The following is a 24,946-nucleotide window of genomic DNA, read 5'->3' as shown; positions in this document are numbered from 1 at the left end:
CTCTTGCCTCGCTCGTAAAAGATTTGATCCATTTTCGGTTGCATTTCCCTTTTTTTTTTTTTTGTCACATCAATTCAACAAACCTTTTTTTAAATTATTTATTTATTTATTTTATTTATTTTTAATTATTATTATTTTTTTTTTTTTTTTTTTTTTTTTTTTTTTGCTGTTTCAGAAAACATGCTTATTTGAACCAATCAGAGCTAACTACTATCTCTGGTGATCACATGTCAGTATGTCAGCCAGTTGAACGGATAAATGAGTCCAGGCGTTTTGCTTTGCTGCGTGCATTCGCACATTTACATGACTCGTCATCGTCAGATTCAGATAACTGCAGCAACTGGGGAAACCTCCATGCCGTCCGTGGAATAAAATAAATATTAAAAATCGGTGGAAATGGATTACGCTACACAAGCCCTTTATTATGCTTGTTGTTAACACTTGTGTATGTAAATCTGATGTTGGTAGATTGTTTTCTTCTTGGAGATGAAATGCATGTGTGGCAGCTTTGTATTTTTTATTTATTTTTTTTTTTTACATAGCGTTTTGACAGTTGCCGTCATGTTTTCGGAATCAAAGCACCATATACTGGAACTGCGTTCCGGCCCTGAATCTTATACTGGAACTGAGTTCCTGACCGTTCTGGCCCACTTTCACCCCTGAATGTTACTGTATATTTCTTTCAATTTTGATGACGTTGCTGCCTTGTGGAATGAAGGCAGACATCACGTTTGTCTAGTCGTCTGTCAGTCTCTGGACCCATATGACCCTTCACGTTCATACCATCATTGAGTGGGACTGAACCCACGCTGCACAAATGTCAGGCAAGTGAACTGCTTCACTTCAAGAAATTCTGGACAATCAACGTCACACATATCAAAGCATATGAAAGTGTTTTTTCCCCCCATTTTTCATGAAAAGCCAACAAGTTCAACATGTCTACCGTACTTCGATCCTCCTTTGCAAGGATTAAGAGACAACAAACAATGCAGTTACTATGGGAACATCTTGATACCCTGAAGCCTGAGGCTGCATGTCAGCAGCAATTTGGATTGATGGTCAACAGCCAAGTGACAGACATGAGTCTGACTCATCCTTTGAGTACACACAAGATATGTTGCCTGCAAACAATAGACTCCTTCACAAAGGGATCTGACAAGATGACCTGGTAAAATAAGTACTGTATATATTACTTGATTACCAGAGAACTGTTCCTTGCTAAACAGACCTACACTTGACTAAAAAGAAATACTTGAATTGAATTAGTCAACCATGTAAAGGACATAAAAGAGCAGCTTTCTAAGAAGTTTCATTTTTCCTTGAAAATTGTGTTTCTCACTCACCAGTCTCTCCATTTCCTGCTCTCGAAGTCGCTCTTCCCTCTGTCGTCGGTGATATTCCAAAAGGTCATCTTCATTGTCGCTGATTTCTGATATGCTGTTCTTCCTCTCCCTCATCCCCGGCCGACCTGTTATCTTCCTGTTGCTTCTAGGGCTGGACACGGGAGATGAGCCAGGCAAAGAACCAAGACTGTATGCAGATGAAAGAGAATTCCCAAAGCTGGCTTTTCGTATTCCTGTTCCACTTTCCATCATCAGAGATGTAGGTGAAGGACTACGAGCTCGCATTCCCCAGCTGCTAGTCAGCTCCGTAGGTGTGGTTCCGGTCTTCCGATGAAGCCTTGGACTCTCTGATACTAGCACGCCTAGTCCGGATGGGCTATCAGGTGTCTTCAGGATTGGTACCGTTCCTGGGAGTGCCCCTGGGAGAACTGGGACACCTCTACGAGCAAAGGAGGGACTCAGAGGTGGAAGTTCTCTCACATTACCTCCTACACCATTCAGTTCAAAGTTTCGCCTGGCCATGCGAGGGCTCTCTGGTGGCTGCTGGCATGGCGAGCCTTGGATAATATGGACAATTGGATCGAGAGGAGGCTGAAAAGGTTTAGACGGTTGGGAAAGTTGCCTAGATGGGCTTGATGTGATGGAGCGATCGGTTAAGCATGTCTGCTCTCTGAAGGGGCTAGCAGGCCTCTCATGTAGTACTGTGGTTGTCTTGGTCCTCGTACTAGCAGATAAGGAAGGGCATGTTGGAAACTTGGAATTAAAGCCAGGGGTGTTTGGCAATGTATTTCTGCTACTGAGCGATTCATTTGAAGACAAAGGAGCGGTCAGGCCGAGACTCTCTGAACCATCTTGGCATACTCCTCTGTGACTAGGTTTAGGACTCGAAGGAGCCTCCCCTAAAATCTTTCTTTGTAGCCTGGGGCTTTCTTGAATCTTCTGACCCATGCCACTAGCATTAAAATTAGGTAGGGTGGTCCGTGGTTGTGTGACAAGTTGTGAATGGCTGGTGAAGTTGTAACTAGAGGAGCGTGCAGGCACTGGAGGCAGAGAAGAAATGTCCTGGGGTGCTCCACCAGGAGAAGGGCTAGTAATGCTACCGCTGCTGGCTGCTGAAGGAGAAGACAGAGGGGAAAAGGGTGGAGATGTATTGTCATAGCTGGATCCCATAGACATGGCCCCAGGACTTGTAGGAGGTGACAGCAAATACCTGCCCCCACCATTGACCATGGGTAACAAGGGTGAATTAGTAACTGGTTGGGCTCCAGGGGGCTTTTTGTCTTCAGAGGAGCAAGGTTCAGGGTCATCCATGGCCAATGAGTCCATGATGTCCTGGAGGTCTTTTTCAATCGAGCTTACAATTGCACTGTGCTCAGACTGGACTCGCTCACCAATTTCTTGGGAAGACTGTGCTGGACTAGCTTGATGGTTCCCATTGACCAAGGTCTCTGTGTCTAAAATAGGTCAAATGGAAAAAGATGGCATTAAGCTTCACAATCTCAAAAGGACAATGTCTTTTAGAATTTACATCAGTATGATTTTTTTTCACAATCTAGTCCCAAATTATCCTTACGTATATGTAATATGTATCGTTGTAACAATTTGGGCTTAGCATGATTCCTAATAACAAGTTTGAAATGATGCATTATTGGTTATCTGACTTATAGAAGACTAAAAGCGGTAACCAAGAATCGTTTCCAAGTTATCAATTGCATTGGAATTGCACACCTTGCATTTGTATTACTCTTTTCTTGGAGTGGCCATTTAACGTACCTTTTGCACATGCTCTGAAATAAGAGTAAATAAGTTCTAAGGCTGGAAGGACAACCTGGTAGCCCCATTTTTTTGCTCAAAGGGGGCACGAATAGGCCTGTCACGATAACAAATTTTAGTGTGCCATAATTTATCTCATAATTTATTGTGATATGCGATATTATTGCGCCCCCCCAATTTTTTTTTAAACCAATTTACAATAACACAGAATACAGTATATATTAAAAGATCAAGTACACCCATTTAAACGCGCTGTTTACTCTTAAATTCAAAAATACTTATTAAGAAATCACAACTAAAAACAACAGACCATGCCTCTTTTAAGTAAGAGACAACAATATTAATACCGCACAGACACACAGAATAAATCCAATGTATTTTTCAAGAAAAAAAATAAAATTGCACTTAATAACTTAAGAGTCTAGGCAAATGAAAACGTTTCCCCTCATAGCTTCTGCTATGGCGTTCCATGTGTAATATTGTGATTGGATGTTTTCCGAGGCACCATGAAGCGCACCCATCAGTGTTGTTGTTTTGTTCATGTGACGCGGCAGTGAGCGAGGCAGTGTCTCTACGCAGCCTGCCAAGAGACACAGGTTGAAGTGTTGTAAGCGCTGTGTGTAATTAAAAACAAAGTTGTCAGCACGCCGTGTGTTTGATATCATTGCCAGAAAAACACATAATAGTACACCATACAGCTTCCTCTTTATTGTTGTCCTTATAACGATGATCTGCTCCATCATAAATCACTTTGTGACATTCCACCTCCATGATGGAGCGTTCTTCGTCCATGTTCGCTTGTAAAACCGTGAATAAGCAACTGGGCTGTTGACTCCAGTTTTGACGGACGCGTCTCCGGCAAAAATAAAAAATAGCCTAAACCATCCGGCGGGCTCCGGCACACCGGAGATGGTCCGCAGTCAATCCGGAGCACTGATGTGGCCGGTATATGTTGAACAATAGGATATAATGGTAACAGATTGGCTCCGGCACTATTTTTTGCCGGACCCAGAACGAAAATACATTTTGCGTAGTTGGTAACAAGGAAGCTGAACTTTTAACAGCACGTCAGCAGCACGCGCGGTGATAAATCGCAGCAGAAAAATTGCCGGCTTCCTTTTTATGTACCGTGCGATAAATGGAATTATTGCATATTGCGACAGGGTTAGGCATGAAGAGAGAAGATCTAACGGTGGGAAGTCAATGAAGCAGGTGTTCTTTCACTGAAGTGATAACTAATAGCTACACTCAACCAACACATCCTTATTCACCACTCAAGTGCAGTTGAGAAGTGCACGATACCTGGCTTTTTGCTTGTGCCAAAGTAATTGTCGGTTTTGGTGCTATAATTTGAAGGGAAAAAAAAAAAAACGTTTCGGACCGAAACCCCATTTTTAGTCATATTTCTTTCGGCCTAAAATTTTCGCCTACCGAATTTTCACTGCATCTCTAATTATGATGAGTCGCTCAAACACGGTATTGGACCCAGTCTCACGTTAATGTCTTTATTGCCGATGAACATTAAACACAAAGCAAGGAAAGAGGCCTCAATATTGCCTTTAGATAATTAAAACTTCAAAAATTTGCAGTGGGTGACAGCAGCTGGAATATTTTGTAAATGGTCTCAAAGCCCTATCAGATGGAGGGGCTATCAAAAGACTCGTCATGTCCACAGATTGCTCCTTTTGCTCTTGGCTCTTTTTGTAATTTTGGACCATAGTGAGTTAATTTGCTATCCTCGCTCTTTTAAAGTGTACTTCCACTGGTCAGCTGAAAAAAATGTATTTTCTTTCAAGAAAAGATGCATCCAATTGTGTTCATGTTACACTCATGGGATTAAAGTTAGTTTAGCAAAACTCGTTGGAACCTTTCGTCCGATATGCAGAGGTGGCTAGTAACGCGTTACATTTAATTGAGAAACTTCTTGAAAAAAATCTACTTCTTAGAATAGTTTTACCACTCAATACTTTTTACTTTTAAGAAGTAAAAACACGATTCTCACTCCGTTACTCTGGGCTACACTAGAGTCGTTACATTTTTCCTCTTCATTCTACATATTGACTTTATTTTTGCAAGACAAGCCAACAGTGGCTGTCTCAGTTTCAGCAGTGACTCTTCCCTACAATAACCACATGACTCCATTATACCAATCCGAGGTAACAATGTTTTTTCTCTACTAGAGGGCACTCATGCTCTTTGGACAGGTGATATTTCAGTGTTGTTCTGGTCTGAATTTGAATTTGATGGTTTTGTGTTGTCTTTGTGGCCTTATATGGTCATAGCTTATAGTACAGTATAATATTTACAGTTCATATGGATGAAGTTGTGCTGAGAAAAGAAATATAGCATTATTTTATTTTTTTAATCAGATATTGTAAGCAGCTACTTACAATGTTGCTCATTATTCGAGTGTTCTTTTCAACGAATACTTTTTGACCTTGTACTTGAGTACATTTTTGGATGACTAGTTTTACAATTACTTGAGTAATATTATTTAGAAGTAATGTTACTCTTACTTGAGTAAAAATTCTTGCTACCTTTGCCGATATCCCATGATAACTCATGCAAACAGCCATATTTGGTCAGCAGATGTTGGAGTCGTGATGCGGCATCATAGCAATAGCAATAGCATCATGGCATAACAATAACACCAGAAGCTACGGCTAGCACAGAATTCTGATGATGATACAATGCAAAATGAATGGATGTCTCAATTACAATGGAAAAAAACAGGAATAAGCGCCACTTTTGCATTCCTAAACCTGTTAATTCAGAACATTTGATGGATTGTGGACATAACAACAATCCGGCATGTCACTCAACAGCAACTGTTCCGTGTGAGTGAAGCTCAGTCAACAACTCGAGTTTTCATCCAGCGGCACACCAGAAAATTAACCAGAGAGATATTTTTTTTTACAAATACAAGACAAGACACGTATTATAAAACCAGATATTTAGCAAAGTGAAAAAATGTTCTGCGGGAACCATATGAATGTTTTTTTCTTTCTTTTTTTACCGACCACCCGAGCTATGCTCTAATAAATGAAGGCCAAACATACAAAGGCCAAACAGTTAAGTGAATATATCTGAAACTTTAAACTGGTGATGATAAAATAAGAAAATTGGGGTAAAACAACAAACACCATCGATCTACACCAGTGAGTTTTAAAAGCACCCTGATGAATAGAACAATAAATTGCTGTTATGTTAAATGGCAGAAAGTAAAGTTAAGGTGCTTATACACCTGTTGCTATTCATACAACAGAATCATGGTTTCCTGGCTGTAAATACAACCGTGTCTAATTAAACAAGCCCATAGTAAGGACATTTGTGAGTACATATTGAGATGAGATTAACATTACTTAAGTATTTATACTTTTTAGGATATTTTTAAGTGGTGTTTAATGTGACATTGTTTCAATGGCTGCCTTGTCCTACTAATGGTTGGGAAATATGACCGAATAATAATACTTTGCTAAATAAATGCTGTAATTATTATTATTATAAAAATCGTATATGATGCACATTTAAAGGTTTCATATTTCATACCCCGGTTGGGTGTAGGAGTGTATTACTAGTTTATTATTACGGTATTACCCATTCAGTTTGCAATGTCATGAGCGCATACTGTATAGTACTGTAGACATACTGTACATGAATATATAATGTGTCACTCTTTTTCTTCAGCAATAGAATTTCATATTTATATGTAGTTTCTTGGTAAATTCCTGGTTACAGAACAAATCAGGTTGAGGATAGGGTAAACACATCAAATTAAGCATTCCTCACTACGATGGTCAGAAATCTTGCAACAGAAATAATGTTCTAAAAAATAGAAGCCTTACAAATAATGTATTAGCTTGTTCTTGCTCAGCAGGGATGGAGTAGCTTGCTGTAGCTCTCCTCGTCATGGCTCAGCTGTACAGTGACGTTCAATGACAAGACAGCCACCAAAATTAAATCGAATGTTTGAATTTCTAGTGTTTTTATACATATGTAATTGTGTTCGCAGTGTTTTATAATCGTGCATATTAAACTGATCTTCACGTCGACGCTAGTGTCACGTCGTCGTTAGCACACAGTAGAAGGGTACCGAAGCTGGAAAAAAAAGGGTGGAGGCGGGGGGGGAGACAAAATAAACGCATCCCTTTGCTAAGGGAAAGCCCGTTAAGTGATGTCATGGTTTTGCGATCTGAAGGGCATCATCACTAAACTTCATTAGGGGACCTGGCAAATAAGTACCGTGGCTCAGTGATCGATAGACCACGCTATACAGTACTTTCACTCCAGGTTATGTTAATGTGAAGATTGCAACACACCGGTATCAGTTTTGCTGACAAAAAACAGCAAATACAAAAGCGTACGAAGTGATTTTTCTTCGTTTTTTTCTGTGAGAAGCTTACTCACGTGACTGAATAAACCCCCGTCAGTCTTTCGTGCCGTCCACCTGCTCTTGATAAAGTGTGTAACACATCCTCCGGGTGACAGTGGCACACTGGCTATGACTGAGCCCGGAGGATCCAGGCTGCGTGCACACCGAGGAAAAGGCTGTGCGCTTCACCGGTATTTAAAGGGGTCGAGGTAGATGCTAGGCACCGACCGTGATTATTGCACCACTGTATGTCAAGTCACAAAAGTACAGATGTTTTCCGGTCCAAACAAGCGGCCATAAAATCAATCTAATTTCGTTCCCGCGCGGAAAATACACGGTGCCGTCAGCAGTGTCTTAAAAGGTAATAACGTATGAAATATCATATGGCTGTGGTTTTGCTCACAATCTGAATTTGAAAGTAATATATCTGTGTCGGTGTTTTATTTTGAAAGTTCAGCTGCCACGTTTCTGGTTACCAAGATGGAAACCTTATGTTGCAGTTATGCAGTCTGTTATATTGTTTGACAGTTATTCAGTCCGTCATTTGTTCATTCGTCCACTTGTGAATCTAAAGCCATGGAACTACTCTTCTATTAAACAAAAAAACAATGTTCCTTTGTCTTTAATTAACAGTTCCCTATTTTTTTTCTATTATCCCCCCCCCCCCTCAATTTACCAGTAAAACAAGTGGATGTAAATTCAGAGGTGCATATTTCATAAAAACTTATTAAGAATTCATATAATATTCATGAATTTTGTTTTGATTTACAGAAATGTTTTTTTAATTAGATGCGAAGATTCTTTTTGGACAGTTTGTTACTGCTGCAACGCAGAGGAGTCCAATACTATTCACTAACCGATGGCAAGTTAATATTGATAGCACAATTCTCTAAATAGCTGTCTTAATGTACGCCTACATATGTGCTTTTCATGAATATAAACCAATTAAATGAAAAACACAAGGCATGGCGGTAACTTGTATTTTGTGTCGCTTAGTTGACGTATTCTTAATCATTGTTTGTACTAGTCAGTAGTATCAACTGAGAAACCATGTACATTAAAGCAGGGGTGAAAGTGGCTAGAATTTCTTGCCGGAACTCCCCGACGTGAAGGTCGCCACGGAGTCAGAAATTTTATTTATTTATTTCATTTTGGGGGGGAGGGTCAAACCTCTTAATCTACTGAAATGCAAAGAAAACTGTTTTAGCACAGTTATTTCTATAACGCATACAAAAACTGATTTTCATTCAAAATTGTATTTTTTGAATGATTTGCAAAATAAAAGTTGACAAAAACAGCAATAACCCCAACCTCCAGCTCCTAATTTTTATTTTTCATTTCCTCACATACTAAATGCCAAATCTCAATTTTAACTACTTAAGAGCATAGGATATATATTCAAATTGGAGTTAATGTAAACATATATTTTTTTTTAAATAATAATAATAAATATATAAGTAGTATACGTTCAGAAAAATAAGTACAAATGACTTATATTATGCAGAGTGAAATGGAATATATTTTGAAGATCGCGCAAACATTGCCTTTTTTAAATCATAAGGAAATGGATGAGTAGCCTAACATAAATGAACAAATATAAGTCCAAAGTGCACATTGACAGCTAAGATGTTCTGACCCTCCCCATCAGAGTAAATAAAACTAAATATGATAAATAAGCCTCTTCAACTCTTTTGTTGCTCTTAAAGTTTTGATCCATTTTATGTTGCATTGCCCTTTTTTGTCTCATCAATTCAACAAGCTTTTATTCTTTGCTGTTCCAGAAAACATGTACATTTCAACCAATCAGAGCTAACCATCGCTGCTGATCACATGTCAGGATGTCAGCCAATGCCGGCTCAGATCTTATGCTGGAACTGCGTTCTGGCCCTGAATCTTATACCGGAACTGCGTTCCTAACCATTCTGGCCCACTTTCACCCCTGCATTAAAGTATTACTTTTATCTAAGGGCATTTCAAAAATGCCATTTGGGTATGATATATGGAAAATATGAAGATCCATTGACAACTGAATACAAACTTACAAACCGGAGATTGGACAAATTCTTAGATTTTCAGTGTCACATTCTGCTGCTGGTTAGATTGTGCTTTGTTGCAGAGCTGGTTGTGGGGGCGTTCCCGACGTCACACCTGCATCCAATGCTGGCTCATCAACACGGTATTCAAACACGGGTGATCCAAGAGAATGGTGAAGAGATATTGTCTTGCTGATGGCCATTTGACATCTCGTACTATAGTCTCGTTACATTTACTTGATTCGCTCCTGCCTTGGGTTTTTTGTTTGTCTGCTGCTCTTGTTTGTGAACCTCTACCTTGTGCAAGTATTTGAGTTTTTTATTTTGCCTTTTTGGCTCTCTGCCTATCGTGTCGGTTTACCCTTGAGTTAGTATTATTGAGCCCCGTCGACCTGCTGTCACAGACCCCTTTTGTTGTTTTTACTTTTCCGCGATCGTGTGTTATTTTTTTGTTTGTATTTAATAAACCCTTGTACGCATTCCTCGCTTGTTGTCTGCTTCGAGGTCCAACCTTGTTTCCACATTTGCCAACCACAACACTCAGGACTGTGTCTTCAGACCTGTTACCCAATCAACCACCATTCTGCCCCTAGCGTTAGGATAGCAAAACATATCTTTTAAACATCACTATTGTGATGTGTGGATCCGCAATTGTCCCATCGCATGATGTGCGATTATTATCATTATTAATTATTATCAATAAATACAACACAATAAAATTAAAGTACATTGAAGTGCCTGAAACTAATATTTTTGTAATGAAGAATAAGATAAAGTATTGAAATAATATAAAATCAAGAAAAAATCAAGAATACAAGGATAAGTGAAGAGGAAAACAAGGGGGAAACTCAGGAATAAAACTGTAATAAAATACTGAATGCAATACAGTATCTTGCCAAACAGAGCTATTCAAGTCATCTTGTGAAAATTATTCCAGTTTTAATATTGCAATTAATATCGCAAACCCCCAAAAAGTCACAATGTCAGTTTTTTTTCAATATCCTTCAGCCCTACCTAGCGTACATATAGCTTTTTATTTTCTTTAAAGTCAGTCGCAAAAACAACATTAGTAAGAATGGGACCCTGACAAGAATTACTGTAGGGACTGTACTATGCCTTGTGCCTGAACGGCGAGGCTTCAGATCCCACACCTGATCGATCCAATGTGGTGGAACATTAAAATAAAAGGAATAGAAGGATGGAAAATGCATGTTTTGTCTGGTTTGGAACTAAAACTGAGGATTGGAAAACTTTTATATCAATTTCAGTTTTATTGACTGGCTTTTATTTTTATATCCTTCTGAAAAATTCATTAGAAGAGAATAGAAAATACAAAATCATGGCATGCTCTCAGTGAAACCACAACTGACCCAAAGAATGTGTCTTTTCAGTCAGCAAGAGTTGCAGCCGAAATGTCACCCTTGATCCATTTTCTATACTGCTTGTCTTCATTGGATTCATTGGAGTTTATCCCTCTTGACTAAGAGTCGTCAGCTAACGTAACCCCTACAAACAGTAAGTATAAGCTACCTAGCCATTTGTTACAGCTGAAATGAGCTTTATAAACCGTTAGTGTCTTGATAATATATTCAGATTATAGATAAAGACTTCTGGAAACAGACTGAATTGCTTAGAAGTAACATTGCATGGTTTTGTTTTGTTTTTATCTAGCAGTTAAATTCAACAATGTCGTCAAACTGAATGTTGTTTACATCAGACCGGGTGCCAATAAGATTAGCACTCCTAGATAAGCACCCACTTAACGCAATAGGACATTTTAACCACTGTGACCACAAAACTCTTCTCCTAAAGTACTTATATACATATCATAAACAAAGTAATACAAAATCACGCTATTTTAGATCACAACTTTCTGCCCAGCCTTTATACAGCTATTAAAGAGCAACTATTTAAAAAGTGAGTCATGCATCTAGAAATGAAAATGCAAAATGAACAGTGGGGCTTAACAGCAGATGGCGGAATGCAAGTAGAAGTTTATAGTTTTTGGAAAAAGATACAGTATGGTAACACCAGCCAAAATTAGAAATGCAAAGCCGTAAAGCCACTAGCTGGCCTCACACAGAGGAACCGGAAATGCCCATTAAGTACGTCCAAGCTGGGTCTGGTTAATTGCCTGAAGAAAGGTGACTTGGAAGACTAATGCTTGTCAAAACAAGATCAGATTAACTGGAATTTCAAAACGGTAGTGCAATCGTGCAGCAAAAGAAATGGATGAGTTTTCATCTCATATACTGTATGCATTTCATAAGCAGCTTCATTGTGCATTATTCTTCAGCTGGATAAGATTCACTCAATGATGAGAAAAAAATGTACTCATTCCCACTCTCCCACTTAGTCTAATTTTACCAATACTCTTTTCAGCTAACTTTTAAATAACCTGCACTGTAACATAAGTCTTTCTTGATGCAGATTTTGTCCATAGCATTGTTGCTGCTTTTTATGAAAAGCGACTGCTTAGAAAAGGCCAGAAAAATTTAGTCACATAATCGAAGTTGGTGTACGTCTTGGAAAAATTCTAAATATACTGTATTTATGTATTCCAGGTTCAAATTCCATACACATTAGGCCTGAACGATATTGGAAAAAAATTAAATTGCGACGGTACTGCCAAAGCTCCACACTTTTTGTTAAGTTGCACCAGCACACCCACATTTTTCATCCCATCACCTTTAACGCCATACTTTTAATCACTCTCCATAACATTGATATACCGTAATTTCCCGAATATAAGGCGCACCCGTGTATAATGCGCACCCCAATTTTACTTGTAAAATTTGGGGGAAATTATTGTACCCGTTTATAACGCGCACCCTAATTTTAGCACCAATAAATAGAAGAATACAAGAAAACAGAGCTCGTGTACAGATACAGAGATGTCATTTTACTGACTGGTGAAACACAGCACAAGCATAGCACATTAGTAGTTCAAAACATTACCGTAAACTGACAATATTTACGGTAATAATATGATTTGACAACTTCTCCAACTTACCAGAATCTAGGAGAAAACAAAACGGATGCGACTTTTCTTTTAAAGGCTGCTGTATAACTTGCTCGTTTCCTCATGATGAATAAATGTTTCTTCCATGGATTGATACGGTAAAACTACTGAACTATTGTTATTTGGGTTTGAGTTTCCTAAGGGACCGATATAGTTGACGGACACAGGAAGTGTGTGTCCTTACATTTGTTATGCTCCGAATTGTGGAGCTGCAATAAACGTCGACTCAAATGAATTCAAGAAACTAAATTCTGTGCTTTATGAAGAGTGAAAAAAGCAGAATTTAACACAGAGGAAATCATTCGGCCTATTAGTGTGAAGTATTACCGAAACAAAATGGTGACGTCACGTACCGTAATGGTCGGCAACGGGTCGCCGCATACGTTTCTTCAACACAACGTGGCTGTGTCAATGATAAAAAATCGGTTTATATATATATGTAATACATATATATTTCTGTCTCCATCCATGTACCCGTTTATAATGCGCACCATGAGTTTACAAGTTGATTTTGGGGGGAAAAAGTGCGCGTTATATTCGGGAAATTACGGTAATTCATTCATCTTCTGAACCGCTTATCCTCATCAGGGTTGCGAGGGTGCTGGAGTCTATCACTGCCAACTCCAGGCAGAAGGCAGAGTACACCCAGGGTCAGTTGCTAGCCAGTCGCAGGGCACATATAGACACATAACCCTTCACGCACACACTCACACGTACAGACAATTTGGAGTGATCGTTCAGCATGTTTTTTGGGGGGGGAATGTGGCCCACGCAAGAACATGCAAACTCCATTCCACAGGAAGGCCGGCGATCCCAGAACTATGAGGTGGACATGCTAACCACTGTCCCACCGTGCCACCTTCACAACCTGAATTATTTTCAAACAAGAATAACGGACAAAAATGCTTGTCTTTATTAAATGCTTCATTGAGTGAGTCCACTAAGATTCACTCACGCTTTGCTGCTCACAAGGCCGACAACAGCCTCTTACTTACACAATGAATGAGTTGCCACAGAACACTTCAGACTAGGCTGCACGCTTAACGATGATTGACACATTCGTGCCTTTGATCGTACAGCTACCGAGTCTTCTCTGGCCAGATCACAGCTGCAAACCTGTCATTCATCGTTAACTTTAGGTACCAAACGCCAGCTTCACTGCTTAGCAGGAGGGAGGGTGAGAAGTTGTGGTGATGTACAAGCATGAAGCAGAAAAACAAGCTCTAAAAAAAAAAAAATTAAATATCACACATCCTTGCAATGCGAGTATTGCGCATCCGCACATCGCGATGACGATGTTCAAATGATATACAGTGAGGAGCACCCACTGCTTCCCTTGTGATTTTGCAAGTTCACCCATTTAGAAAATAGGTAGAGGTCTGAAATTTCAATCATAGATGCATTTCCAGTTTTATAGACATAATCTAAAAAAAAAAAAAAAAAAAATCAGAACTCACTCACATTGTATGGTTTTTCAATGGTAAAATGGTAAATGGTGTTATACTTATATAGCGCTTTTCCACCTTTCAATGATTTATTTGTAATATACTGGGGTTCATTAGTATTTGTACCCCTGAGAAAATCAGTGCTAATATTTAGTGCAGAGGATTTTGTTTGCAATTAGAGAGGTCTGGGGCTTTCTGTAGTTCTTCACCAGTTTTTCACACATGGAAACAGGGATTTTGGCCCATTCCTCCACACAAATCTTCTCTAGATCTGTCATGTTTCGGGGCTGTTGTTGAGAAACACAAAGTTTCAGCTCCAGCCAAAGATTTTCTATTTGATTGAGTTCTGGAGACTGGCTAGGCCACTCCAGAACACTGATATGCTTTTTACCCAGCCACTCCTTGGTCAGCTTGGCTGTGTGCTTCAGATCATTGTCATGTTGGAAGATCCAGCCACCACTCATCTTAAAGTCACTGACTGAGGGATGTTGGAAGATCGAGCCACCACTCATCTTCAAGTCACTGACTGAGGGAAGGAAGTTGTGGCTCGAAATCTAAAGAGACATTTCACCATTCATCCTCTACTTTATACAGTCCTGTCCCCTTTGCCAAAAAAGCAGCCCCAAAGTATGAGGTTTCCACCCCCATACTTCACAGTGGGGTTGGTGTTCTTGGGATTGTACTCATCCCTTCTTTTTCTTCCACAAACGAGGAGTAAGGTTTGCACCAAAAAGCTCTACTTTGGTCTCATTTGACCAAATGACTTTCTTCCATGACCCCTCAGCATCATTCAGATAGTCCCTGCCAAAGTTCAGACAGGCTTTCCACGTGTACTGGCTTCAACAGGGGAGCAATGCATGATTTTCAACCATTGCACCATTGTGTTATACTGACACTAGCCTTTGAAACTGTGCATCCAGCTTTCTTCAGTTCATTGACTATTTCCTGCTGTGTAGTTCTAGGCCGTGCTCTCACTTTTCTCATCATGAGTGATGCCGCACGAGGAGAGATTTTACATGGAGCCCCAGTCCTAGGTAGATTAACAGCAATGTTTAGCCTTTTCCATTCTCTAACAATTGCTGCAACCATTGATTTATTCTCATCAAGCAGCTTTCCAATTGTCCCATAGCCTTTTCTAGCTTTGTGGAGCGCAACAAATTTTTCTGTGGTGTCTTTCCAAAGCTCTCTGGTTTTGGGCATGGTTGCAGTTTGATTATGACTGACTGCGGGGTGCACAGTAAGGAAGTTCCAAAAAATCGATTATTACATGCATCGCGATTCGACACGTGACGATTCCATTAAGATTCATAAAGGTTAAAAAATGATGATTTTTCCCTCATAACTTTATGACAGCCGCTCGTAGCGGAACGAAATTCAAGACACGTCTGCCGCCCAGACACCTTCAACGGACGCACGCACAACATTATGAAGGATGCTGAGGGAGAGATTTACTCCTTTTCAGACGGGCAAAATAAATTTGGCAAAAAGAAATGACTGGAAAATAAATTTGTTCGTGCGACAGGCAGGTAGGAGACAGGCGGTCGCATTTCTGGGCACAACTTGCTCCTTAGGCATGTTTCCATCGTTCCTGTTGAATCATTAGGATGTTTTAAATAAATAATGGCCATACATTTGTTTGGCTACTTTATTAATTAGTAATGTACGATGCATCGATAATTGTGACAATCGTGATAACCATGATCATCGTCAATACCGTGATCATCGTTCAGTAATCGAATCGTAGCACCCTGGATTGTTATCGAATCGAATCATGGGGTGCCTAAGATGGCACACTCGTAGTGCACAGGTGACTATTTGAGCTCAAAGGGGTGGTTGGTTACTCATGGGATAAAGGTGGACTTTTTTTTTCAAGGTTGACTGACAACTCTTTGAGTGTCATAATTATTGGCGATTCTCAGGGGTACAAATGCTTATGAACCCTAGTAATTTTTTTTTTTTTTTTAATACAATGTGATTTCTGGATTATTATTTATTTATTTATTTATTTTAACATTATGTCTCGATAAGTGGAAATGCATCTATGATTAAAATTTCAGAGCTCTACTTATTTTCTAAGTAGGTGAACTTGCAAAATCACAAGGAGTGCAAACACTTCTCCTCCTCACTGTATCATTCAGGCCTAATACACGTAAAACGCAGCCGGAGCCACATGGTTAATAAATTCAGAACAATACATGTTACATTAATTCCCTGCAAGCATGGAAAAATAAAAGTTGCACTACAGTATTTCTTTTCATTTTCTCGCCATCCAACACAATACAGTGTATAATGCAAAGGAATGTTCATGTTCAGCAATAAAATATGAACCACATGTGAGAAGCATTACTATATGCAGATACAGTATTTAATTGAGTATATCGGACACACTGTCCATGTCCAAGAATATGTGTACATTTCATTTTGGGTTTATTTAATCATTCAGGAGTGATGGTACTACTGTGATGATTTTTAAATTTGAGAAATATTTTCTCAGGGTGGTTTTACCGAACCGTGTTGAATCATATAGTAGGCATACAAGAGCCATCTCTGGACATTTTGGGATCAAATCCATACGTTTTACAAGAATCAATCCGCAAAAACAGAAAATAGATTTAAAGAAAATAGTTATATCTTTAGAATATTATGAGCTTGCTTCATTAATAGAATTCAGGCTACTCATGTGACCCTGACACTGATACACTTATGCTATACGTACTTGTAAATGGGTAGCTTAACATTTATCACAATAGTTAAGGAATTGATCGGTCATCCCTTAACAAAACTCAGTGAAATTTTCCAGTGCCATACCACTACAGGGTGACCCAAAAAAAAGTTTACACTCAGTTGACTGCTTGTTTAAAAGCCATTGAAACATATCTAAATAGGTTGTCATGCTTAAGTGATTCATTAAGGTCACTCAATGCAGCTGGTAATCTCTCGTCTCTACAATTCCTGTGCTTCTGCTGAAAATGAAGAAAACTTTAGCTGTACCTGAATTGCTGCGTGCCGGTCTGACACCTACTGAGATTGCGGCAAATCTGAGAATATCCAGATGTGCAGTCTACAAAGTTAAAAATAAACTGAAAGATACTGGAACAGCCTCACGAAAACCTGGGTCTGGAAGTGCCGATCTGTGCGGACCAAAAAGTTGATTGACAAGGTGATATGTGGCCACCCCAGAGTCCAGATCTCAATCCCCTGGATTTATAGCATATGGGCAACTGTGGAGGACAGTGCCTGTAAGAAGCCACAAACTTCTGTGGCAGCCTTGGAGAGGTCCATTGTTAGATCTTGGGAAAAGATGACAGCATCCTACATAAAGAAGACCTGTCAAGCGTTCCGCAGGCGCCTGGAGGCTGTTGTGACACTTAAGGGAGGACACATTGAAAAATAGAGTGTACTGTACATGTTCTTTACAATAATGTATAATTTGTGATTAAATTCTAATTCTAAGATGAATAAACATGGCATTTTAGTTGTATTTTGGGCAGTGTCAACTTTTTTTGGGGTCACCCTGTATGTGCCTACTCAAGAAGTCTAACATCTGATGGTAATCAAATTAAAACGGTTTTCTGGGTTTGCCCAATTAAAATAGTTCTGAACTACACGTTCATAAACAGATAGTGCCATTTCTGTTATTTATTTATAAACAGACAACAGATATGCCAGGATTATCCTGGGAGTGGTACACTTCGCCTTGATCTGAAAGCAACCTAGGAATGTATAATTAGTGAAAATTGTACTTCTCTAAACAACGGAAGGCTTTCATTACAGAATCAGGAAGTCCACACCAAGGAGCCTGCATTTGTGCTATACTTACTCCACAGTGGCAGCCACTGTCAAATGAGGGGAAATAAGACGCTGATAGCTGAGGTAGCTAAGAAAACATCTACTTAAAGTGACGTGGTTTTCAGCTGCAGTGTGCTGAATGCAAACATGCGAGTAGCTGAAAGTTTGCTTGGAGACGCTGAAGAATGAGATGCACATAAAACAGGCTTGGTATAACCTCTGGCACCAGATCACAGCTGAGCGCCTCACTAGCGCCGGCGTGGCAGTCACTGCTTTTTAAAGGACAACATTAAAAAGTTGTAACAAAATTATAGACAACCACAATAGAAAGCATTTTTGAAGGTTTTGCCACAATACTAATTAATACATTTTACAGGGGCTCTTTGCAGACACACTTTTTCAAGATCCAGTTACATAAGCTCAACATAAAATGGAACACTAAAATGAAGGGGGTGGTGGGATCGTTTAAACTTTATACAAGCCCAGTATTCTTAGTCTGAGCAGCAGACCTCCTTCTGCTGCTGTGTAACCAACAGCCATGACTGTCTATGGAGAAGGAAACAGGTTGAAGGTTTACTGCTAGATAAACAATCAGCTGTAGACCTCCTAACGCCCATCCTCCGCTATTGAAGGTCTTTGCAGCAAAGTACGTATGGGCGCTCAAGAATAGGCTATTCAACTCCTTCATGTGACAAAATAGTATTCAGCCCTACAAACTGAAGCTGAACTCAGTGAAAGATTCTTTGGAACCTTATTATTGATTAAACAAAGTGCCTGTTTCTTTTTTCTATTCATTACTGGAACCCTGCACGTGGAAGTAATGTTAGCTTTCTGCCCTGCAATGCACAAATCTGTTAAACACCACAAAGGTTAGATTGTGATGTTGTGTAGTCAATTCTGTCTCCAAGAGTAGCAATTAGAATAATATAGTCCATTTGACCTTTTCTATGCAGCTTGTCCTCATTAAGGTTTTGACTGACCAAGTCTATTACCTGGACTTGGACATGAGATTCGTCGAAACTTCAAGGAACCTACAGTATTGACAAACAAAATATTACCATTTACACTTCCATCTCCATTTACACACATGGACCATTTAAAGTCTAAGTAGCAGGTTTTCATAAAATAGGATGAAGTGCTTAGAGAGGACCATCATAAGCACAGTGGAACAAGCAAACAACACAAAACCAAAACTTCTGTGAGCCAGATATGCAAACCACTACTTACCTTGCTGCTGTGAAATACTTAAGAGTATGTTGGAAAAAATGGCTAAAATATTACCAAAATGTAATGATTTGTTCATTTTTTTAATATTAATAATGCTATCTAATCATGAAAATGTCCCATTAGTCTTTGTAATAAGAAGTAAATTGTGATTGGTGTATCATACCTCCACATTGTCTGTAGTCCCCTGTAGAGACGCTGCCTGCCAAGGGCATCATACTCTTCATCCTTATTGCCTCTTCAGGGTGGTTGAAGCGAAAAAATGCCGACTGACCAAAACACAGCATACAACCTGTAAAACAGCACATAATGCAGATAAGACACCAAGTTAAACGGCCGAGAGATGAACCTCATGGCTAAGTCACCACAAAAAGAACTAAGCATGGGAGACTGCATAGTGGATTCAACGGCAAAATGTCTGCGGCTTCATTGAAGGCAAGAGTTGAATTAAATAATTAGTTGGATTTATTGATTAAATTCATTTTCCGTACCGCTATGCTCGCAAGGGTCACGGGGGTGCTGCAGCCTATTCCAACAAACTACGGGCAGGAAGCGGGGCACACCCCAAGCTGGTCGACAGCTAATCGCAGGCCACACACACAACCATTCACACTAAAAATGACATTTATAGAGAAATTAGAGTATTGAATCAGCCTACAATGCATGTTTTTGAGATAAGTCAGAGTACCCCAAGAAAACTCACGTTAGCACGGGGAGAACACGAAACTCCACACAGGATGACGGAGCCTGGGGTTGAATCCTTGATCTTAGAACTGTGAGGCACATGTGCTAACCACTCAACCGCCATGCCACCAAGAATTGAATACTGACACTGAAAATTATTCATTTACAATTGATCACAAGTTAGCAATGGAAATCATGTGATAATCATGATCAAACTATCCATCCATTCCTTTCGCCTTCGTCCCTCAGGGGGTGCCACGCGAAACAGTCGACTTCAATGATAGATTTGGCACACAAGTTTTTATGCTGATTGCACTTCTCTTTGACAACCCACAAGCAGGAATCAAACCCAGGCATCCACTCAGACCACTGGGTCCAAAGCACATGCAGTATACTGGTATATGCATATACTGTATGTGTGCGTGGAAACGAAACTAATGGAAACTTGGTTGACGTAAAGTCCAGCAAGTCTCGGCCGTATCACTCCATGCGCTCGTTTATTTCCAAAACTCCTATGAAAGAACAGCAGCTGAGGCTGCATCAGATTACACTGAATCTTTAATACCTACTTTTGAAAACCGAACTGTCCTATGTCCTTAATGAAATCTCAGGGGTTACCAACGCAGAGCTATATGATGTCTCTCAGCACAACAAACTTCTCCTTTGGCAAATTGAGGCTGCAACTAACGATTATTTTGAAAAATGACGATAACAAAAACAATCCATAATTGATTAATCGGTTGATTTTTTTTTATTTTTTAAAAAATTTATCGCTTCTTTTAACTTACATTTTAGTTTTGCCAATATTTCCCGCAAGCAATTTTTTATTTAAGTGCCTGCATCATTCGTTTTGACTTTTTATCATATAAATAAAATATAATAATATCATAACATTTTCAATGTAAAAGTAGATTATTCTGAGAGCACAAAATGTTACTCAACTCTATCCTGCATGACTGGAAATTACTAATAATGATATTGAACATAATGATACATTTAAAAAGTTATGTTTTGTATACACTTTTCTACATGCTTCGAGTTTAAATGGTATATAAATCCCAACACACTCTTTTAAACAATTGCACGTTTGAAGAAAGCAGGTGTATAAAAGTAATTTGCAACTGAATTAACTGAACTAAGTACAGTAAACAGTCACTCAGTAGGAAGTAACGGTATTTCTCCGACAGTCAGTCTGCAACTATTAAGACAAACAATAATATGCTTACAGAAGTCTCTTGGTACGAATTAATGTTCATCAACACAGGAAGTTGAGGATAATTTATCAACATATCATGATGGATTCTCCCTCAGTGATGGGTAATCACACAACAGATCTGTAATGACTTGATTTACAGTCTAGTGAGTTGCAAGCTATGTATCTATTATATTCAGGAGAGGCAATGAAATCATGCATAGTTGTTCATTGTAAAGCACCTAAACATATGCTGGGAGTATCAATTTTGTGGTTCATTTTGAAGATACTGACTTTATAATGGTAGTGCTGAGACATTATAATGAGTTATTCAAGTACTATTCTCCCAGTTTTGACAATGATTTAGGAACATGAGGATACTTCTGAAAGAATGACATTAAAAGCCAGAATTTTTTCTTAACAGAATCTTAACTGTTAAGATTATAGAAATAGTGTTGATTCTTAACTGTGAGGAACCAGAATCCACACAAACTGTGGGTGGTTCACACCTTATCTACAACATAGGAGAAAAATCTGACATGCCATTGCCAGACCAAACAGACAGGGGTAGGGCAGTTCATGATCCCAAAACAGTACCACACCTCAAAATACCCCTTACTTTGTATTTTAAGATTGAAAGGAATGCATGTGAAATCGGTCCAGGACTAAATTTTACCAACCTGGGACATAAAATTGCTTTATAGATTTGGAAAGGATTAGACTCAATAAAAACAACGGGTGTTCTGAGACATGGATATGTCGTTTGGAATAATTATGGGGGGAAAGCTGTAAAAAAAAACTCAAATAGAAAATTATGTATTTAAAATGAATGTTTGTCACTAAACCACTGATCCCTAACCATTGGGCTGCGGACCGGTACCAGTCCGTGGCACATTTGCTACCGGGCCACAGAGAAATAATAATTCATTTGTTAACGACCGCAATCTGGCCTATGACTGTGGCCTTGACGCATCAATATCCGTCTACTCTATAGACCCTACCCACCTACGTCACAAAACCACGTGCTCGCTGTATGGTTCCGCCCACTTGTCCGTCATTTTGACTCTGTATTAGCATTGTTTTCAATTGATGGCGGAATTTAAAATGCATTTCATGGAAGACCCGGTGCTTTCTGATGCCGCAAACTCACTGGATCTGTTGCATAAAAGGCGTTATGAGGAAAAGCTTCGTTCTATACAGTCGCCAGATCCATATTTGATGCCTAAATCGATGATTTTTGACCGGCTGCCTTCGCCGTCTCTGCCTGACCCTGATATTTACAACTATCTTGTCCACACAAAATCAGCCTATTCTCACGAAAGTTTGAAAAACTTTAAGAGCTTGGAGCCTTATAAATGCTACATTGCTGGTTGGGTGAAACAGGTCCTCGTACACGAAAATTCGGCAGGAATCTTGTGCTCGGAAGGTGAGTTACGAAATTTTCAATTCAAAATCTTTTGTTCTTGCTAACATCCACTTTCAAGTCTAATGTATTTCATGTCATTTGTCAATGGAGCTAGGGCTTTTAATGTTTATATGGTTTAGCGATAGCACTCTCACTACATACATACGTGTACGTTGTCGCCGATTAGCCTAGCAATGATCTTAATTGTGGTTGTCAGCCCAAAACCCTCTAAATATATATTAAATGCATCTTACCAGATATAAAATGACTACTACATAATCTGTGGTAATCGTTTGGAGCCCAGTTTTCTCGTCGAATTGCAGCAGCCCATCTCGCTCTCTCCTCTCCGTGTCTCTCGGAATCCGGTAGAACTTCAAGTCTCTCCGTCTATCTTCTCTGTTATTGCAACCGACCGCCATACACGCCTTCACCATTTTGATTATTAATTTTAACGAGCAGAAAAACACGTCGTAAATAGGAGGAATGTACGTAGCCGTAACAGGTCAACACGATGTGTTGCCGGACAAGTGGGCGGCACCAGTCAGGAGAGCGGAGTTGTGACGTCACGTGGGTAGGGTCTATAGACTAATCCGAGTAAAGCTTTGTGTAGGTCGCCATCTAGTGGTTGGCCGAAATTACTGGTGTGTTTGCACACCTGTAGCAGCCCAGAGCCTGCCAATGTAAACAGTAACTTAAGCTGATGTTGGTTGTGTGCTGCGGGCGGCGATGTCTTTGGACAGCTTTTTTATAGGGAAAAGGCCACCTGCTGAGTCAGAAGAAGAGCTTATAACCAAGTCCATTCTGCATAACATGTGGCTAAAAGCTAGAAAACGAAGCAACCAAAGCAAATGCACTGAGAGCATCATACCTCGTGGCGAACCATATTGCTAAAGCCAAGAAACCTCATTATGCTTGCGACACAGATATTTGCCGTCAAGTTTTAGGAGAGGCTGCTGTTAAGAAAAAGGTTGATTTAGCACATGGTGAGTGACATTTTCCCTGCACTTAATATTCATTTGTAGCCCTGTCGTGTTATTTTATATTTACTGTTATTTTCTGCCACACATTGCCGGTCCGCGAAAAAAAAGCCCACATTACACCGTGCAAAAAAGGTTGGGCACAACTGCACTTGACCACCCATTTCCAATGTGATGGACATCTATCACCATCAGTGGCAGTCAGTATTTTAATGTTGTGTCAGTATCATTCCAAAAGTCAATTTGCGAAAGTCTCTGGATTAAATCTGTCAAAAACTGAGCTCAGCGAAACCAGCTGTCCTAGAAAAATGAAATCTATTTAGTCAACGAATTCTCTCCAAGCACTTTCCAAGAGGAAAATCGACACGTTGCCGTTTTAATATTAACAATGCACTAACTGCTATCGCATAGGACTTGCACTGTTGAGATTGGCATGACAGAATAGAATAGAAGTGAATACGTGTGTGCATGCAATAAGATCCTACCCAGTAATTAAATGGATTGCCTGACCACTGTGGTGGAGAGTAATGTCTTCCTCAGCACTCCAGAAATTATTCATCTAATCTTCCCTGCCTTCATTGCAGTGTGTGCGTGCTGAGTTACTCCGGGAACATAATTTTTCAGCATGACGATGTTCCACAGACGCTGTTTGTTTGAAGTACCAACCAAAGCCAAATTCTTTCTATAAAGCGCTTTCCACTGGAATAAGTCATAGCTTTCCATTTGACAGTTTTCCAGGACTAAGGACACATACAGCACCTACTACACAGCAAAATCGCTGCTACAATGTTGGATCCTTCCTCAAGGACACTACAACACCACTCTAATAAAACTGCAGGACCACCTAAGTGTATTACAGAACACATAAGGGCTGATTGAGTCAAGGTGAATACCATTACGTATATATATAAAGTTTATATATAGAACATGCCAGTCAGCAGATTAAAACTGTGCTTTCCTGCCTTTGAGCTCTAAAGGGAACAGTGTTGTTTTTGCAGCCCTTTTATTTTTCGTCTTTGTCTTAGTCTTTTGGACCATAATACTTATTAGTCTTAGTCATATTTTAGTCATTTCAAAATGTGTTTGTCTTCGTATAGTGTTTGTTGACGAAAACTCAGACTAATTTCGTCTAGTTTTAGTCGACATTTACTTAAAATGTTTTCACCGGAATGATTTAAAAGTTTTAGTCCAAAAATTAATTAATTAATTAAGGTTTTCCAACAATTTTGAATAAACATTGTCAGACGAGCACACTCAGCAGGAAAACAGTACATTATTTTCAATTAATTATACCCACCTGGACGCAACGAACTATATGTAAAAAAAGTCAGAGAGTTTAAGCGGACATGGCGCAGTTGGTAGCTCGAGTTGTGCTGACCAAAGGGTTTGCGGTTCGATTCCCGGCTACGACTGCCCCCTGTCGAAGTGCCCTTTGGCAAGGCCTTGAACCCTAATTTGTCCCCAATGGGTTGGCAGCGCCTTGCATGACAGCGGCAGCATTGGTGTGTGAATATGTCCGTGAAAGGGTAAATGTGTGCTAATGTAAAGCCCTTCGGGCATGGTAACTACGTAGTTAAATGCGCTATTTAAGAACTCACCATTTACTGTGAACATGAATGCTATGCTAATGCTACAAGTTATATTTAGTGATCGATGATCACTCAGCACAGACCTTTAAAGGCTAAAA

General features: G+C 39.5%; 1 protein-coding gene across 16 annotated transcripts in view; it reads right to left on the bottom strand.

Annotated features, from left to right (window-relative positions):
* Positions 1-24,946, bottom strand: part of phldb1b (pleckstrin homology-like domain, family B, member 1b) — a 155,136-nt gene that overhangs the window by 59,621 nt on the left and 70,569 nt on the right. For all 16 annotated transcript variants that reach the window (XM_057839802.1, XM_057839806.1, XM_057839812.1 and 13 more), the window contains 2 exons: positions 19,168-19,293; positions 1,344-2,797 (listed from right to left, as the gene is read on the bottom strand). In XM_057839802.1, the coding sequence (XP_057695785.1) occupies positions 1,344-2,797; positions 19,168-19,293 (1,580 nt within the window). The remainder of the gene's footprint in view (positions 1-1,343; positions 2,798-19,167; positions 19,294-24,946) is intronic.

The sequence above is a fragment of the Corythoichthys intestinalis genome, chromosome 6 (assembly GCF_030265065.1).
Source record: "Corythoichthys intestinalis isolate RoL2023-P3 chromosome 6, ASM3026506v1, whole genome shotgun sequence".
Classification (NCBI taxonomy): Eukaryota; Metazoa; Chordata; class Actinopteri; order Syngnathiformes; family Syngnathidae; genus Corythoichthys; species Corythoichthys intestinalis.
Note: the sequence above shows the minus strand (reverse complement) of the source record. Positions and strands in the feature narration are given on the sequence as shown.